This window comes from Contarinia nasturtii, unplaced genomic scaffold, assembly GCF_009176525.2.
Source record: "Contarinia nasturtii isolate CC-2019 unplaced genomic scaffold, AAFC_CNas_1.1 Cnas_scaffold_285, whole genome shotgun sequence".
NCBI lineage: Eukaryota > Metazoa > Arthropoda > Insecta > Diptera > Cecidomyiidae > Contarinia > Contarinia nasturtii.
In genome coordinates, this window is record NW_022197640.1 from 5,383,075 (window position 1) to 5,403,069 (window position 19,995).

Below are 19,995 nucleotides of genomic sequence, written 5' to 3' on the forward strand. Positions count from 1 at the left end.
TATCCACTCACGAATTCGTTCGTTCTCAGTGAAAAAAAGCGTCAATGAGTGAGCGTAACAAAATATAGAAGACGAAACGCCGTAGAATAGACATATGACAAGGTGGCCGAGTGGTTAAGGCGATGGACTGCTAACGTTGTGTATAACAGTCAAAGCAGGGATCCATTGGGCTCTGCCCGCGTGAGTTCGAATCTCATCCTTGTCGATATTTTTTTTATTCTCTTATAGATTCGACATTCGAAAGTACGTTTTATTCAAATTAAACATAAGCATTTCTTTCAATATAAGCATTTATAAAAAATATACGGAAAAAAATACTATGTAATATGTGGGTGTAAAAAAATGGATATTTGAACCCTGCCCCGGTCGATATTTTTTCTAATTTTTTATAACAGTTTGTAACTTCTTCATTTATACACAATATTTGCCAAATTCTACTCAAAATAAAAACCTGTTTGATTTGTAAATGCGAAAATATGAAGAAATAAAAGACAAAAATATTTTCAATTTGTTGTATGGCTTATTCGACTTTTATTTGAATTATTTTTCTTGAAATATAATTTTAAAATAAAAAGATTATGGATAAATTCCCAAAAAAAGTCTATGATGACTGATCTTTTTTTTGTGTGTGTGTTTTTTTCTGTTTTTACTTTTCCGCACACATAGTGTAAGGTGAAAAGTATTGTAATCGGTCAAAATTTTGAAAACTTCAGAAACATGTTTTCTGGACGTTTCTGAGGTCAGAGAACCCGAATTAGGCCGTTTTGAGCATTGTTTATGTTAATCTGTACGTCGTACGTTGTACGTCGTACGTTGTACGTCGTACGTTGTACGTCGTACGTTGTACGTCGTACGTTGTACGTCGTACGCAAAATTTGTTAGCAAGATTGCGCTCATAGTAGAAACTTAATTCAAAATCTGACTTTACAGGATGATTGGGGGCCCCGTGGAATAGAAATCATTAGCTTTTGAGCGACGATGGAAAAAAATTTCATGCCTGTAGTGATACCTATGAAAAAGAGTCCAATTTTCGTCCAAAAGTCATACTTAATGTAGACTTAAACACTCAAAAATATGTATTGGGGGTTTTTTTGGCACGAGAAAACCGAATCCGAGGTTAGTTTTGAGATACAATCAATTATTGATACAGTTTCCTTAAAAAAATCACAAAAAAATTGCATTTTTGTATGGGAGCCATGCCTGTATGCTACTTTAATGACGTGAAACTTTGCACAGACTATTTTTTACACAAAAAAATAACATTCTGAAAGTTTGAAGAGATTTCAATCAAAATTAGGGGTACCTCCCATACAACATTTTCAGTTTTTGGCTCAAAAACGAATATTTCGCATGGGAGGTACTCTTAATTTTGGTTGAAATTTCTCCAAACCCTCCGAATGTTATTTTTTTGTGAAAAAACAACCTGTGCAAAGTTTCACACCATTAAGGTAGCATACAGACATGGCTCCCATACAAAAATCCAAATTTTTTGTGACATTAGTTATGGAAAGTGTTTCAAAAATAATTTCTATGGCAAAATTAACGTCAGACATATTTTTTTGAATGTCATTGAAAAATGATTCCATTGCTTAAAATAAGAAACGTTTGTGGTGTACTGCGGTTAAACAGTGCGGAAAAGTTCGTCTTACGTTCGTAAGACCATTTATTTTTTTTTCACATCATTTATTATGATTTTTTGTTGTCAGTTTTCAATCGAATTCACATCATTTATTCTTGCGTGTGTCATATACTTCCATTTTCCATAATAATATGCGATTTGCTTTTACATTTAATAACATAACATTCATTTGCCCTACAATTTTTGTATTCCTGGTATATGTGTGTGTGTTTTGACGCGCGCAATAGCAATATCAGTTTAAGATTTTTTTTTTGTCAATTTTTTTTTATTCAATAATTTTTTGTGGTTTTTCATTTTAATTCGATTTAAATGGAACGAAGTAACAATTGCATGATTTCATAACAGAGAGAAGGAAAAAAGATGATCGGGATAGAATTATTAGAAAGGAGGGAAAAAAAATAATAATAATAATTCAACGCTCATTTTAAAGAATAAATGATCGCACAACGACAATTTATTTAGTTGAAGATTTGTATGTGTATTTGTTTGTGTTCTTTGTGTGTGTCGATGTGTAAGAGATAGAGCGATGTCTTATGAATACAATTTAATTATTTAGATTTTGCTTTAACATTCAGTTTTAATGGTAAAAACAAAAAACATTGAATTATATGCATAATAATAACCATTTCCTAAATTTAATTCATTTTAACTTTGTTTTTATCATGTTGGATGTTTGTGTTCGCATGTGTGTCTGAGTGTCTATGTAGCGGGGAATTTTGAATATCAATAAATGAATCGTTTTTTTTTGCGAATAGCATGTATCGAGTGTACATAAGTTTATAGTTGGGTTTCATCGTGGAATTTTCCTAGTTAAAGTATTTATTTGCTTATATATTTTTGCCCAATCATTTTGTGTTCGCATGTAGTTTGTGTTTTATATTTTTAGTTTTCGTTAAATAATTAATTTTATATCCTAGATAACATTTTACACTCTTTTTATTTTATTTTAATTCCAATGTATAATGATGCATGTTATTTTGCCATTCATATCTGTTGCCATCGGTTGCCATTTCATTTCACAAATTATTTGTATAATTGTTACAAGTACTAAATGAGTGTTTTGCGTGTGATTATGTTTAATCATTTTTGTTTTTGTTTTGAATGTTTCGTCTTTTTGCGCCAATTGCTGTTGAACTTTCTCCTTTTTTTTACTTGAAAGAATTCTCCATACAAGAGATGGATACATTCAATCAGCTTTCTCACATTTTTATTAAAAATTAATCTCATTTATTATAAATAAAATATCAGTCCAAACAAAGTGTACTATCCCTTAATTATATATATATATGATTTTTTTTTGGTGCAGTTTTACATACTCTCTTTTACTTTTCTTCATATTTATTTGCTCTACTCGAATTCAGAACTTTTGCTTATATACTGATTTCTGTTAATTGTTCGTCTTTAGCTAAATAATGTTTTTTTTTTTTTTCATCTCTCGTGTGTATGTCGTTGGAGAGAGAGTGAGTGTCAATGAATGTCACATATTATATGAAGTTTTTAATTGATATTATTAGATTACATGAGGCTTTTCATTCTTAGCATAGGTTCGTGCCATTTATATATAGCAAACAAGTTGGACGAAACGATTTGTTTATTTATTTTCAATGTGTTTCTCTTACATTTTTCATGGAATTTAATTGGAGTCGATTCGTTTGCACTCTCTCATCAATTCATCTCGACAGCCTCAATACAAGCAGCACCGACTCGTTTTTTTTCATCGAACATTATGACCATTTTTCTAAAAACACTGCGCGTTTATAACATATATCATATTACAAATAATAGTTAAAGTTAAATTGTATCAGAACATTGATATGAACAATATCGAGAAAATGGAAACGAAAAACATTGAATTGAATAAAAATCGATATTGTTTAGATGTGTTGACAACTTTAGAATTGGATATATCATTTGAAGCACACCAGTCTTTAATTATTTCGGAAAGTTCAACCGATTTGAAATAAAAATATGACAAATTTAGAGATAAAATTGAATAAATATCGCTTTTTTCTCTGTTGAAATGTCGATTAATGATGAATAGTTTGTTCGTTTTAATTTTGATGCAGCTATCATTCATAAATCTATTCGTTTGCTGTTTGTGAATTTTTTCTTTTTATTAATTGATGATCTAACGTGAAGAGGAAAATCGAAAATTGTTCTGAAAATAATGGTTTTTCAAAGAAGAATTAGGAAAAGGCGGAATTTCAAAATATTCTCGTCGAACTAGCGTTTTCACGTTGATTTACTACATATCAATATCGTGATAAATTGTATATGTTTCAAAGTGGAAAAAAAACCAAATATTTGGAAAAAGCTATGTTGTTGTGGTTTTTATTTTTCAAATTTGCATCGAAAGTAAGATGAGGTAAAACTTTGAAAGTTATCAAAATTTTGGTGCAATCTCTGTATTCCGTGTTCTGATATGTTTACATTTACGATTTCAATTACACTACGTTTTGGAGTTGGTTTCCTGTATGTGTTTTCCTATATGAGGAAATAATAATAATACAAACAACAGAAAAAACTGAACAAACTCATTTTTGGGTGATTTTTTGTTTGTGTCTATGATCATTCGTTTTTGTTATTGCTCTTATATACTCAACTAAATGGTTTGTACAAAAAACAAAATGATTAATGAATTAACTGGCGGTGATCAGTTTTAATGGTGATGTCAGCAATGGATCTACGTTCACCCAATTACACAGCAAAATCGGTGTGAATGGGGAAAAAAAGCAAGTGGGCGCATGTATGAAGGATGATTGATGAAACGAATGTGTGAACAAAAATCTCTATCGAATAAAAAACAAAACTATAAATTAGCGAAAGCACTTTTCAAAACGCGTTGCAATTGTGTGTGTCTCTTCTAAATACTCGAGGATTAGTTTTGCTCTTTCTCTCGTGTCACTACTAAAAAAAAAATGTTTTGGTTTGAGCATTTCTAGGAGTAAATTATCTTACTACTGATATTGTCTCTTTCTTTCGTCTTTGACAAGGGTTTTGTTAACGTTTATTTGCCTTAGTTGCTGGTTTCCATCTTTGATGCGACTTCAAAATACGTTCAACATTTTCTCTATCTCTACATATCATTTTGCTACATTATTTTCCTAATCATGGACTCTTTATATTTTCGGCACAGTACATTCTGTAGCTAGATTCAAATTCCATACGGAGAACAAACGAAAATGAATTTAAAACATAAATTTTAAGTAACGAATTCGGTCGGCCATTCAACTCGTTCGAATATTTTGGTTTTTTTCTTTCTTTCTTTCTCAGTTGTGTGTAATTGTGTTGATGAATTGGTTTTTGAACAGGAAAAAATGTTGAAAAATGTAAACATTTGTTTAAAATTTGAAATAGAAACGTTTGCTTGTTAAAATTTGTATTTATTCAGAAGGCTTTGAAATATTGCTAGAAATATTGGGTGCAATTCGATTTTAATTGTTGTTCAATTGTTATGTATATTGTTAGTAAGTTTTCTTTTGTTTGTGTATTCGTGGATAACAGACGAGGAGTTTTTTTTTGTTTGTTTTAAATTTAATTCAGTTAAATGTTCTTGTGATTACGTTCTGATCTTAAAATTCCGAATGAATTGGATTGTTTTTTTTTGTACTTGAAAATGGTGTGTGCATGTGAAGAAAAAGCGTGGGGATGTTTTTTTTTTTGTTTAATAATCGTTAAATATCGTATTTTGAAGTATTTTGCGATTGATTTGAAAGAGTACATAGAGATGAAGTAACTGAGTAGAGAATTTCGTTTTTTCATGTATCGCATCTCATTCTCACAGCAACTGTGCATTTGATGAGTGCATGTGCCCATTCCACAAACCTGTTATACAATTTTGTCTTTTTTCGTGTGTGTGTGTTTTTGTGTGATTTTTGTTGCACAAAATTTCTTAAATAAATCTACCGTATCTTTTTATTCGGATTTTTATATTGTAGTTTTATCTAAACAAATTTACGCTAGGTTCCTTGTCACTAATGGTTTTTGTTTTGGATTTATGTTCAATTATACACATATTTTAATTGTACACATAAAAGGATTTTGGGGCGATTTCGTTACACATTGAAATGGAAATTAAGACAGCTAACATGATTGAGTTCATTTTGCACATGTTTTATTGTTATCGTATTTGTGTATTTATGTCTCTCTTTAGCTGGAGAGAGAGATGTGATTACATATGAAATCAATCCACATAATCAAGGGAACATCAACTATAAATTCACTTGACCTTTTTCCTTTCATTTTTATGCTCGGTACATTTCAGTTTCTTTTTTCAGCTGGTGTATTAAGTCACTACTTATATAAATTTGGGTATTACTCTTATAATCCTGAAAAATGTCGTGTTTTTCTGGGGATCTGAGATTGATTGTTATAAGTAGTGGCGCCAATATGCACTTTGACACGGCAGCTAAGTCCCATAATAAATGATTCTTTTTCTTTAAATATCCACAATTTTTCAAATTGTTTTACGTGATGACGAACATTCAATTGGATGTCGTCCAGTATTTGAAAAAAAAAAAAAATTATTTACCAAGGCTCTTATTACCGCTGTGAAGAGTATATTGAACATTCTAGTTATAAGTGGGCATTTTTGGTGGATATTACTTGAATTGAGTATGTGCTATGTTAGCGTGCCTTACATTTACTTCTTTTTTTCGTTCGTTTTCCGTTGACATATTACCATGACAATTAATAATTTTTTTCATCATGCGTTCTATTTTTCATTCGTTTGCTTATCTTTTCTAAACATTTAGCACCTTCTTCTTTTTTTCCCTAAATTTTGAATCTTTATAACAATTAATCGCTTCAATTTATACCATTTTTATCGAACAAAAAAAATCATTTAATTCATAATGGTTTAAATATTCGTTTTACATGTATTTCAGTTCATTTTAAGTGAATAAAGCTCAAATTGTCAATTGGACAATTGTGTTCAAGTAAAATTTGTTTAAATTGAACAGATTTTTTATGAGATTTTTTTTTTAAATTTCTGTTGTTGTTCTTGTTTGGCAGTATGAACTGTCTGGCCATCTATTGAGAGCTGATTTTTATGATTCTATGTGAAATTCGTTTATTTATTTATTGATTTTTTCTTCTTATTTTGTGGCTGTAACATTGTGTTTTTTTTTTTATTATTCTGTTTTTTTTTTGCGAAACCATTTACACATACCATTCTTTGATATCTTTTGAATCTCGTTTCTTTGGTTTTTGCGGAACCAAACCTGGCACTTGTGCTTTATCATTACCATTCAAACGCAATGAACCATTCAATGGTACATTTGAACCGTTTACTGGGTGTCTTGATCCATTCGTACATGAATTATTGCCAAGTAATGCGGCATTCGCTCCTTGGCCGTAGGAAGCTCGCATATCTGGATCGGCCTTATAATTTCGATCGCCGTTTGATTTTAACCAAATCAACAATAATATAACCAATACAACGGCAATTAATGCGCCAGCTACTATACCGATAATCATTGCTGCTCGTTCTTCAGCCTCTGAACCAATTCGACCGCCATGTGGAGTTTTTCGCTGCGGACCACCTGGAGTGTATGGGGTCGGTTGTGGCTGTGGAAAATATGGTGGTTCTGGTTCGGTTGGTTTTGAATCAAACTGATTCGGCGTCCACGATGGTCTATCGCTACGTTCACTACAAAAAAAAATGTTTTTTTGTTTTTAATTCACCAGATATTTAACATTTTTTCGCTTTAATTTACCGATAATCTACTCTTGTGTGATCATCAATGTTATTATCCATTTTGGTTGAGGTTGTTTTATGCAAATGTGTTGTTTCTGGAATTGGTACGGTCGTCAAATGTGTACTTGTCGATGATGGCCATGTAGTTTCGGATCGAGTTACAGCCGGAGTTGATTGACTTTGTGTTGAACTGCCCGATGTTGTGCTTGTGCCGTAATTTGTCGTTCCAATTTCGGGTGTTGTACCAAATGTATTTGTATCACGATTTGTTGTACTTAAATCATCCAATGATTTCGTTGTTCCTGATGACGCTGATGACGACGACGACGATGATGATGATGATGATGATTTGCGATCTGTTATTTCTGCATTTGAAAAAAAAAAATTAAGAAAAAAAAATCAATTTAAAAATCAATTTTTTTTATTGTTTCGAAGCACAAAAAGCAAACCTGTGCCTTTAGATGTTGTCGGTGTAAACGATTCGGTAACACTGCCAGAGTCACCCGAACCATGAATACAGTCTTCATCGTCGCATGCTTCTTTAACGCTAGTCTCTTCGGTCTTGTGCGGTGTCGTTGGATTTTTCGTTGGTGGGACATAAACTGGAGTGATTAAATCATCACCGCTACCCGATTCAAATGGTGGTGTACATTCGTCCTCATCATCGCCACGGCAACCCGAACCAGCTCCCGAAAATATTAGGTCATCAACCACGCCTGGATAACTACTTGCAGGGGTCTAAAATAAATTGATAATATTTTTTTTTATTTTCCGGCAATTACAGGGTAAAAACAACGAAAAATTCCAATCTAATCTAGTAGTAGTAAATGAACCATATGCGTGCAATATCAAAACGTACAAAAGGAAAATAAATGTTTATTGAAATAAAAAATCAATGATGCGAGTGGAAAAAAAATTACAAACCAAAACTCATGCATTTTTTATAAAATGTTTCAAATTGAATTGAACAGAATTCGTGACAATGTAACCGGTGTTAAAGGCCACGGGATTAAATGGTGAACGAATGACAAAATAAATCGATATCAATAAAAAGTGAATTGAAAGAAAGGGTGTTCAATAGTGTTTTATGTTCGTGTTTTTAATGAATTTGATTGTATGTATATTCTGTTATTAGACAGATGGACAAGAATGGCAGTCAATGTCTTGATTTTATTTTCTGTTTTTTTTTTCATCACATTTATACACAGACAAGCCATTCTCGCCACTGGGAATCTATCATGCGAATTTGAGTTTTTCTTATTTTTTGTGTCTCAGTGTAATATTCGAATAAAAAAAGAAAACATTTAAATATTCATAAACACACATAATAAATACGTCTAGATTTTTTTTACTGACACTTGCTCGGATTGCAGCTGGTTTGTTACCATTTCAAATTTGGATATAGAGAAATGTTTGTTATCACCCGTATCACGACACAAAAGTGACGATCATTTCTACATTACAATTTTTGTTCATCTTTCTCGTCCAACAGATGATAACAAATTGCTGATGATTATCATGCAAATAATATTTACAGAATTTTCGAAATAGAGAAAGAGATTGGTAGGGTTGTTTTTTTTATCTTCATAAATAAAATATATACATTGGCAAGCTCTGATGTTTAGAAATAGAGGAGTCGATATAGTAAAATACTTAGTGTCAAACAAAACGACATGTAAATTTTAAATTATTACTATAGTTATCCGATGTTGAGGTGGAACGTTTAAAATTGTCATATGAATGAAAGGCATCGCATGAAATATCCACATAATAAAATCAAAACAATATATATTTGTTAAAATGTCGAATGTTGACACTGATGAAGAAATTTTGAGAAGTTAGAAAATATCAAGCAAAACAACGGACGACATTTTTGCAAGCAAATGCTGCGTAAATGAGTCAAAATAGCTCAAAATTGCAACATTTCGTTTGTTTGCGTAGTTATTTTCTGTTTGATGCAACGCAATGATCAACAAAAACAGAAAATATAGGTAAAATACGTTTTTTGGAATGGTTTTTGTGGTTGTTTTTTTTTGGTGTAGCTCGTTGAAAATTCCTAACCTGCTGCATTCTTTGAAGATCATTTCTATCTAATACTCCAGTTACCAATTGAACATCTCCGCGAACAGTCACATGTGGATCTCGTTCGGCTGCCAAATCTAGTACTCGCAATCGATTTACAGAGAGACCGGAGACCACACCAACAAATGGCCGTTCGATACGAAAACGACCGTTACGCGTTATTTTCCCGCCAACTTGAATCATCGCCATCGAATTGAAAACGGTTGATTGATGACCTGTTTACAAATAGTGTCACATTTTAGTTGTTTGTTTTCTTTATTTTTTTTTTTTTTGTTTTTCTTTCAAGACTCAAAGCAATTACCTTGGGGATGAACAGTTTGAACATTGTAATCGTCAAGTTGTAGTGTTGCATTGCCACCAAATCGTTGGAATCGCACGATATGATAGACATTATCATTTACCTTAGTACCAATTTCACCAAGCGGAAGATCATGTGATCCAATATTGTACACCATAAAAATGTTTCCCTCAACCTGTGTGGAGCACAAATGATATGAAAATGCTTGTAAAACAGTGTGCGATTGTGTTAATTTATTTTATCTATTACAATTTCCAATTCCATGTAATCTTGAGTGGTGGCGCTTTCTATTCTCAATAAGACTGCATCCGATTTTGTGGTTATAAATCCAAGAGCAATTGAATCCTCTTCGGTATCTGGTTGCTTTCCAGCCGGATACATGTATTGGATCATTCCTTTGTTAGCGCCAAATTCATAAGCAACCGATTCTGTTAAATAAATTGAAAAGTCACACATAAAATCGGTTTATATTTGTTCGAATCAATCTCCTTACCGTCATAGCATGTGGGTCCTGAATATGTGGTCATATCGCATTCGCAAGCATAAGCGTTCCATTGTTGAACACAAACGCCACGATTGGCGCAAGCATTTTGACTGCATTTCGTTGGACCTTCACAACCGTTGACAACCAACGAACTGGGTACAACGGCATCTTCGGTCAGACTTGGTGAAATATCAGCAAAATCAATCGACGCTAAACATCCCTCGAAACCATTTCGTGACATAATTGCCGATGGTAATTTCGTATACATATCTTTGAATACGCCACCAACATACATAATACCTTCCAATTCCATGTGCATATTGTTGCCAGGTGTATTATACACTTCAATTGTATCGTCAACAATGAGCGTATGTGTTTTTGGTCCTGGCCGTCGAATGCTAACCACATGCCATCGATTGTCATTCATATGAATGCGAGATTTGTCGCGTAGCGTTATTGGACCATCGCCCAAATCAAAAATATAGTGTACATGACCATTTACAAGTTCAATAGCAATGAAATCATTTCGTCGGCCACCATTATAAAACAATAAACCGTTTGCTTCGAGTGTTTTAAATCGAAAATCGATGAATACATTTGAATAGGCCTTCAGCATGGCCAAACCGACATATGAATGCTTTGAACGGAATGTTGCTGCATGGTATGGTGTTGATAGTGTTGGCGTTACGAAGCGTGCATTCAATTTGAATGTGGTCAATGGAAGTGCCGACAATTCGGAACCAAGTGATTTCACAATATCAATGTATCTACAAATGTACACGCAAAAACAAAAAATGAGTAAGAACTTTAGTTTTGGACATTGTAAAAGTCATTCATACCGATTTCCATTATATACAAAGCCTTGTATATGCCCAATAAAATTCGCCATTGTTGATGTCATTTGAATTTCTTCTTCTGCATGGAACATGCCACCCAAATGAATTGAACGAATTTCCATGGTACTGTGTCGCCCCAATATCGTTTCGGCTGTTGAAGAGAATCAATCGAGAAAAAAGAAATGCATGCAAAACGAAATAAGTAAAACGTTGTTCGTCGATACGATTTTGTGTGGTCGATCATATTCTGATCTGATTGCATTTTGATCATGCTATTTCGTGAATTGTTGTTCGGAAAGAAAACGTGAGACTTGTGTGTGTGAGTGTGACAAGCTAATTTCCTACATTCACTACCAACTAATGCTATGCTACGCTACGCATTCGGTTGCAATTTTATTAGAGAAAAGTTCAAAAGCCAAAATGTCTACGGTTAATAAAAAAGAGTGCCACACAATTGCAATGCAAATGATAAAGAGAAAAAAAAAAACAATCAGCAACGGAGTTGATGTTACGTTTTTTTTTTCTTCATTCAAAAAATGAGACATTTCGGCGAGAGCGAAATTTTAAATCCAATGCCTTGCAATTGATGGCCACGTGCGTTTTTTCTAGTAATGATTCAAGACAAACAAAAAAAAAACAGGATATAAGAGGGATCGAGAGTTTTAATAGAAAAAAATGAAAGAGACAGACGAATCCAGTTTCATAGACAAGTAAGAGAGAAAGAGACAAAATAAAACGAAACAAATCAAACAAGAAATCAGTAAAACAACTAAACAAAATAAATATGTCGTTTAAACAAATGTTCGTTTTTCGAAATCTAGACAAAATACCATATTTTACAGGGCGGGATTCTATAAGCTATTCAGTTTTTTCTTTGTTTAACATAAAAAAAATATATATGAAACGTTTCAATCGAAACCAAGACAAAAACATAAAGAAAAAAATTTGATTTTGCTCCAGATTGATATTTTGGTGTTCTCTTGACAAAAACAATTGAACAAAAATCATAAATTGAAAACATTTGAAACACAAAAACTAATCGGATCAAATCAATTTGTAAACAATCACTCTAAAATTTTGCTTTTGAATTACAGATATGGCTTGTTTCATTCGTTGATAATGTTTACTTCAACCGCGCAAGTTGGCACAAACAATAAATTACCACCTTAAATGGGTTCGTTAAATCCTTTAAAATTTATGAAATAAAATTTACTGTTGGATTGGCATTGATAAAAATCAAAATATCGACAATAAAATTTGAATAACACCGAGAGAGTTAGCGAGTGGAGTCCAAGTAAACTTTATCATCGAATGTCATTTATCAAACAAATTTAATTTTGGTGGAAATTAATTTTGTTTAGTAAAATTAAAATTAGTATTTTTTTTTCAGGCAAAACAATTTTGGTGCAATAAAATAGCGCCCTGACGCTCGTTGAATTTCATTCGATCGTTTTTATTTCCTCCTTTTTTCGAATAGTTTTTTTTTTCGTTTCGGGTTCGTTCAACGTCATCGTTCATCCTTTTTTCGTATCGTTTTATGAGTGTTACGTTAAGTTAAATTTTCGACATTCGAATTTTCATTCAGATCTTTTTTTTTAGATTTCATTGAAAAAAATTTCATAAATTCCGATTACAAAGTAGAAAACCATCTTCGATAAGAAAGATCAAGGTGATGTGATGTGGTGCAAAATGCGCATCATATCAACTTGAAATTGAATGTGTCGGCTGTCTACTTAAGTCTTTTTAAGTTTATCAATTGACTCGATGGTCGGATGCTTTGAATGGTTAGTTGAATTTTTACAGTTTTTATTTGCGAGAATGTGTCGGAAAATGGTTATTCCTAGGTTGAAGATGGTTTTCTAATTTGCTTGTTCAATTACATGAAACGCAAAACCAAATCAAAAATCAAACGAAAATTGTTTGGTAAAAATGAAAACGGCAAAACAAAAATGAAAATGAAATGGGGAAAAATAAATGATTTTATTTAAATGTTTAAGGGTCATTGAGGAAAGAAACCCAAGAGAACAAATTGATAAATTTTCTGAGGTAATTGTTTTTTCTTTTTTTTTTGATGAAATATTTCAAACAAACCAAAAAGATGTATGTATAAGTTTGGGAAACTGAAAATCATAAATGAGAAAAAACATTGAAAAATAATCCATTTGATGGATGTCATTCCACCATTCGGTTTTCGAAACAAATCAGAATAAAACCACCGAAAGCGTATGATATTTGGAGAGAAACTAGCATTATATCTCTCTCACTATACAAAATTCAACTAAATTCTGGTTATTGAATAGATTATATTCGTATTTATTATATAATAATATTGGGCGGGCGACTACAACGAATGAGGCATTTGATAATTTGATCATTATTTTGATTATTACGTATAGATATATTTTGTACACACTAGATATAAAAACTTATTTGTACATACAGCAATTACGAATAGACAATTAGAAATATTTTCCATTGACATTTTTTTTGTTGGTGTTGTTGTTGGTTGTGTATGGGTTCGTGTTATCTCTTGTTAATTACATCGTTCGCTTGAGTATGACTATTGTATTTTGATTTATTTTTCGGGTAGATTTTTGATTTCGGAGATATGTTGCGATAACATAAATAAAATGATAAATAAATTCCAAACAAATTATAATGATGTATGTGTCAAAAAAATTGTTTGTATGAAAATTGATTGTTATGTTTTGAATGAGGATAATATGTTGCGATGCAATATCAGTGGAAATGATGTGTAAAATAAAGAAGGGTGAGAATACAAAGTTCGAAGTGGTTTGTGATGAAAAAATGTGACATAGAGCACGGTGTTATTGATAAAAAAAAGCGGCCATACCCAAATTAATTGTAAATGCTTTTCATTGTTGGTTTTTATTTTTGTATTTGGAAATGCATGACCTGAAGGCGAAGCAATTTATTTTAAACGAATGTTGATGTTTTTGGAGCAAGCCGTTCGTGCAAAAGGTCGCACCCTGTAAGCGTTTCATATTTTTGTTTTCGGTTGTAAGCGGCTCATCAACAATTGATAGCCAGTCGATGATTCATGTCATTCTTTCTGTCTTCGTTACGTGACGATTGATTTCAATTATTTTGTGGTGTCGCTTTGAACACTTAATGTATTAATTGTGCATGAGGTGCAAATATTTCTTTAACTAAACTAATGGTGAATTGTGTGCTGTGGTGTGCATTAAATTCAGTGAATAGATTGGGCTAGAGCTATAGCAGTGCTATTTTCACAGCTCCTATTCATAGGTGCTATTTGTGAACAACGCATACGGACAGCGACTTTATGATACAATTCCGAACGAAATGTTTAAAATGTAAATAGAACAATAGACTTATTGATTTTAGTATTTTTTTGCATAAAAAAATCAAGTGGTCTTTTGTCTGAAATTGTATCATAAAGTCGCTGTCCGTATGCGTTGTTCAAAAATAGCACCTATGAATAGGAGCTGTGAAAATAGCACTGCTATAGCTGTAGCCCAATCTATTCACTGATTAAATTTGATCTAACTGTGCCGCTTCTTCCTTGTTTTTCCTTCTTTTGTATGTTAATTACTGTGTCAGCCTCGAACGATCGAGATCTGATCGAATCAAAAATAATATAACAACATAAAAAACACAATAATTCGTCATTTCAATGTCACAGCTATTTAACAATATCAAGTTCGGCAATTATAGACAACATTAAAGCTAAACGAAAATATACAACCACCGTCCAGTTGTGAGCGGTTTTTCAATAGATCAAAGACGACCAATTTTCATGTGTCTTTTCCAAAACTCACCATTGAGCTGAACATAAATTGAAGTTACTTTATTGATTTATTTTACTACGGAAAAACATACATCCATTTATTTGTAGTTTGATGTGTGAGTGAGGCATAGAGATAGTGACAGAAATATGTGTGTGAATAAAAAATTGTAACAAATTACATAAATATTCGAAATGTAAATGCGCCCGATTGAAAATAATCAGTGCATAAACGATCAATACATAGTATCAAACACGCTACAAAGCCGATTGAGTACGTGTGTAAAATTCATCAGGTGTTTCAATTGGTGCAGTTTCACAAGTGCACACACGCTCACTTCTAAGTATTTTATTAAAAGATATTTTCAATTTTTATTTCGTTCTTGATTTACTTTGAAATTGGTGCAGTCACAAAATTACATAACAAAAACGCCAAACAAATTGCAGTTGAGACCAATTAAAAAACAATAAAAAAAATCAAATCAAATGTTTTGCATGTGCGATGGTTTTTCAACAGCTTGTGTCGTTAAGATGAAAAGAAAAGAAACGGAAAATGATTGTTTTTTTGTGTTCAGTTTTTGAACAATTTAAAAAAAAAAGAAACCAAAAAGATTTGAAGTGATTTAAAAGTAGCCATATAGGTGCGATAAAGGGAGTGGAATGAGGAAAATCGCGGATCAAATGATAAAGTTCACAAAAAATTACATAGGATAATGGTCATTAATAGTCAGTTCAATACAAAGCTCAACAATAGGATACCGAATCAATGCAAATTATATTTGTTTATTATAAGTATTATTATTATAAGTTTTTGTTGCAAAATGTCAATCATCATTCAGTTGCAAAATATTGATGGAGTTATCAAATGCCTTATTCGCTTGTTTATAATTTATGCTTTTTTGTATACTCAATTGTTTGATTAGTTTTCCGTTAATCAATTCGAACACATCGATAATAATATGATATTTTGTATTTACAAAAAAAAATTTAACGAATGCAATTATTTTATATTGGTTGATTGTATGTTGCGATTTCAAATTGGTTTGTTTGTTTTCGTTTTAATTTTCGATCACAACAAAAATATGTGATTTCGATTTATATTGTGGTTTTTTTTTCGCAAGAATGCTCGCTGAACGCAGAACGGTGCACGAGCGCGTGATAATTTTTAGACAACAATTGTGTGCACCGTTTTTTCTTTCTTCATTTGGTTTGTTTCAAAATTTTAATGCCACGCGCACACATTATTTTGGTAGATATTTTTCTACATTCTTTTTGTTTGGTCTACGTTCAGAACAATGTAAGCATTCTATCAATACAAAGACCGCATATTTTGCATATGCGCAAAACCAGTTCTCTCTCGCAATATGAGATTCGTTAAATTATCTCTCAGTTTTTTATTTTGTATAATTAACTAACTAAATTAAAGATGGTCCCAAATTTCAAAAATCTATAAAAAAAAACCAAACCAGAAATCAACAAACAACACATTGGTTTTTTTTCTCGCTTAGAATAAAAAATTTTGGAAAATTTAGATATTCCAATTGATTAGATTTGATTGGTCAAACAAATTGAAAAAAAAAACAAATCAAAATATTCCAATCCCAAAAAACATACAGAGAGAAAAATTTGATAGAGAAAAGGAAACGATAGATAATAAGAAATTGGCCATATTCACAAAATCAAAATGAAATGTATAGGTTTTCTTCTTTGTTTTTGGTTTGTACACAACTCAAACAGATCAAGTAGCAGTAAAACATAGAAAAAAATTGTTGATTTAGAAATTCAATACATAAATATAAGAAAACGAGTGAAAAAGAGGAAAAAAAACTTGTCACAGCAATTCGGAAAAAAGAAATTGGCAACTTTTTTGTTGTTCTTGTTTTTTTTTTCGTTGTTGTTATAGTTAGAAAATGGAAACTAACGAAAGAAAATAAAGAATAACCGAGAAATGAAAGAAAGAAGTGAAATATTTGACATTTGTTCAATATAAATTAGATGGAACCAATTAGAACAGATTGATTGGTAGAGGAAGAGAGAAAAAAAATATGATTTGATTTCCATAGTTCAGTAAACGAAATGAAAATAAAACAGAAACAAACGAAAAACTAAAAGCAAAAGTAATGATTTGATACAATCGAAAATGTTTCATGATCATTTTTTCGTTTCGGAACGAGTTGATAATCATTCCGTTATCATTTGAATTTTTTTTTTTTTGTTATTTTAATGAAATGTCAAAAATTAAAAACGACACGTCACGACACGAATAGGGCAAGTAAAGTGCTGTTGATACATACATAACGTACCCCTGACGGGAGAACTCCCGTCAACTTGTAGTCGTAGATTTGATGCCTTACGTGAAAAGCGGATTGTGTGCCAATTGTTATCGTGCAATACTCCTTGACCAGCAAGAAGATTCTATTTTGTAGAAGAAAGACAAGAAAAAAGGAGAGAAATAATTTATTATAGTTGATTTATTATGCTTATGACTAAATGATGTTTACCTTTTCACGTTCACCAAGTCGAACACTGGCACGAACTCGTCCGGCGACGAGTGAAATTTCCAAACGATCTGGTGAATTTGAATCGGCACTTGTTACCAGAAGTAAACCAGTTTGACGCGTGGTTTTGAAACGTAGTACCAACTCTTCAGTTTGTGTACGTGTTCCATGGCTACCGCCAACCCAAATCGTCATATGTTGGCTACCGTTGAATGCAAGCGTTGCCGAATCTCTACCACACGTTGGCCCAGTGAATGATGTGGCAGAACAATCACAAATCGGTCGATTCCATCCTTCATTGCAGACACCACTGTTGAGACATGGTGGTACCGTTCCACTACATTGATCCTGTTGCACATGGCATGAAGCTTTCACAGCGCCTACAATCATAATCATTTTTTTTGTTGTTGTTTTTGTTTTATGCATTTATCTATTTACCCGAATCCTGTTGACGAGCAAATGCAGCAATGTCAATCGGTTTGCCGGTGAGCATTAAATCTCGAAGGCAACCAATGAATCCTTGTTTAAGTGTTGCCGTCCAAACAGCTGGCGGTGTATTAATGCTGTTGTATGATGAACCAAGACCGCCCAAATAAATGGGCGAATCTAATTCAAATTGCGTGGCATCGTTGGGAGTTCGAAAATCATTCCATTGTCCATCGATTGATACTTTACATTCGCGACCTGTTCGACGCAACATCAATTCATGCCAAACACCATCATCAACACGTCGTCTCGATGCACGAACCTTTACGGCTCCAGAACCAAGATCGACATGAATATAAATGTGACCGTTCAACAATTCCACAGCAAATAAATCCGACTGCATTGAGAACATACGAAACAAAAACGAATATTTGAAAAGTAGAAGGGAAAAAAAACGAAAACATATCAAAATGTTGTCACACTTCGAATGGCACTAGTTATTTTTTGTGTCGCAGTGATTTGTTCATCTCTTTAAACTTACATTTCCCGGTTTGGCTGCTACCGTTAGCAAAATTAGTCCGTTGGGTTCGTTCGTTCGAAATTTAAATGATATCATGCTTTGCTTGCCAGTTTCCCAAGGCGGCAATATCTAAAGTGGAAAATGTTTTTGTTGTCGTTAATTTTGCAATTTATAGTGTAACAAACTAGAAAAAATATTCAAATAAATAAGTTACCAAATGAGAGTCTCTTGTTGTAAATGTAACTGGATCCTGTGGATCGCCTGATGGACAATTGTATGCAACTCTTCCGGCAACTTGAATTAACTTCGAACCGGTACGGGCCAAGTCAATTAAATTTAACCGTAGTGTGTCGGCAGAGAATTCAACCTAATGGAATGGGCGGGTGGTGATGCATTAAAGAAATAGTTTCATCGGTGTGATTTCATGAAATTTACCTTTCTTAAACAACCAACAAAGTTATTATGAACTCGTGCACCCAAAAGTGCTCTCGGATTCACCGAACCACCGACATAAACTCGAGACGATGACAGCATCGTAAACTTTCCGGCAATATGCGAATGATCTGTATATACATCATCAACAACGGCCACCAACTATTTTATGAAGCACCAGCATGTACACCGAATATAAAAAAATTGAATTGACGTATATTTTACCATCCTTTTTTGTATAACATTATGTGTATAAACTCACCCGACAAAAGCTTGTGATGGAAGAAATCTATTCGGAAAGGAAAACGGAAAAGAAACCATTTAATTTTATTAGGCATCGTCTTCAATTAGATTGAGAATTGATTTATTGATAGAGAATAGATCCGACTTAAGTCTTTCAGGAAGACTCAAATTCAATTACTGGAATATCTATCAATTAACGAATCTATACGACTTCTTCCGTTCCCATCTCTTCCATATTTCGTTGTTAAGTTTGTATGTATAATTTTTACTCTCTTTCATACAATCAGTACAATTGAATTGGTAACATACCTCTTGAATGCGCCGATGAACGGTGACCTTGTGCCATTGATGATCATCAAAGCGTACTCGAGCCGGTTTAATATGCATTTCCTGTTTGCCATTTGCCAAACCCATTGTCAACGATACGCCACCATCACGAAGTGCCAAATTCAAATAGTCGGTGTCATGACCTGTTGTTGTATTTAGTTAAATGAAAGGACCAACATGAATTAAAAGTAAAATATATTGTGTTAATAAATGTTGGCATTTCCGAAATAATTGCAATGCACGCGAATAATTTATGTTTTTCTTGATCATCCATTTTAAAAGCCGATTATTAAATTATGGACAGATTCTTGTAATTTTAATGTGATTTGGACATTTTGCACTTGGCCAGAGATAACAATTAAATTAAATAATTTGAAGCAGAAATTACACGGAACGCATTGTTTTGATGTATGTCATTTGACGGTGATACCTTTCAATTATTGTAATCAAATTGACACTAATACTGAATTCGAAACCGAATATAAATCATTGATTTGTGTTGCCATTACTGATCATACGTACACAATAATTCCAATCGTACACTTGCAATGCATATTAGAGTGCATCGTATTTTGAAATTTTCGGAACTCCTTCCGGTTGTGTAACTTGTAATTTACTGTTGTTCTCAAATCAATGATTATTTACCAGAATAACAACCAGTGTCTGGAATCGCTATATGCTTGCAATGTTATAAGATTCAACCAATATAGAAAGCGCCACCTAGTGTATTCCGTACTCAAACA

At 32.6% G+C, this 19,995-nt stretch overlaps 1 protein-coding gene and 1 non-coding gene across 8 annotated transcripts in view; one reads left to right on the forward strand and one right to left on the reverse strand.

Moving 5' to 3' along the window:
• Nucleotides 1–96: 96 nt before the first annotated feature.
• Trnas-gcu lies at nucleotides 97–205 on the forward strand. The gene is made up of 2 exons: nucleotides 97–133; nucleotides 161–205. It is a non-coding gene; the product is annotated as a tRNA-Ser (tRNA).
• A 1,856-nt stretch (nucleotides 206–2,061) lies between these two features.
• The window catches only part of LOC116337723 (neurexin-1), a 50,118-nt gene continuing 32,184 nt past the window's right edge, over nucleotides 2,062–19,995 (reverse strand). For 5 of the 7 annotated variants that reach the window (XM_031762527.1, XM_031762526.1, XM_031762530.1 and 2 more), the window contains 16 exons: nucleotides 19,235–19,395; nucleotides 18,945–18,971; nucleotides 18,686–18,844; nucleotides 18,465–18,617; nucleotides 18,272–18,379; nucleotides 17,743–18,127; nucleotides 17,308–17,684; nucleotides 17,101–17,221; nucleotides 11,041–11,188; nucleotides 10,211–10,968; nucleotides 9,967–10,145; nucleotides 9,721–9,892; nucleotides 9,399–9,634; nucleotides 7,787–8,075; nucleotides 7,357–7,702; nucleotides 2,062–7,289 (listed from right to left, as the gene is read on the reverse strand). In XM_031762527.1, the coding sequence (XP_031618387.1) occupies nucleotides 6,800–7,289; nucleotides 7,357–7,702; nucleotides 7,787–8,075; nucleotides 9,399–9,634; nucleotides 9,721–9,892; nucleotides 9,967–10,145; nucleotides 10,211–10,968; nucleotides 11,041–11,188; nucleotides 17,101–17,221; nucleotides 17,308–17,684; nucleotides 17,743–18,127; nucleotides 18,272–18,379; nucleotides 18,465–18,617; nucleotides 18,686–18,844; nucleotides 18,945–18,971; nucleotides 19,235–19,395 (4,109 nt within the window). In that variant the 3' untranslated portion in view covers nucleotides 2,062–6,799. The remainder of the gene's footprint in view (nucleotides 7,290–7,356; nucleotides 7,703–7,786; nucleotides 8,076–9,398; nucleotides 9,635–9,720; nucleotides 9,893–9,966; nucleotides 10,146–10,210; nucleotides 10,969–11,040; nucleotides 11,189–17,100; nucleotides 17,222–17,307; nucleotides 17,685–17,742; nucleotides 18,128–18,271; nucleotides 18,380–18,464; nucleotides 18,618–18,685; nucleotides 18,845–18,944; nucleotides 18,972–19,234; nucleotides 19,396–19,995) is intronic. The other 2 variants (XM_031762528.1, XM_031762531.1) reach the window with 2 other exon arrangements.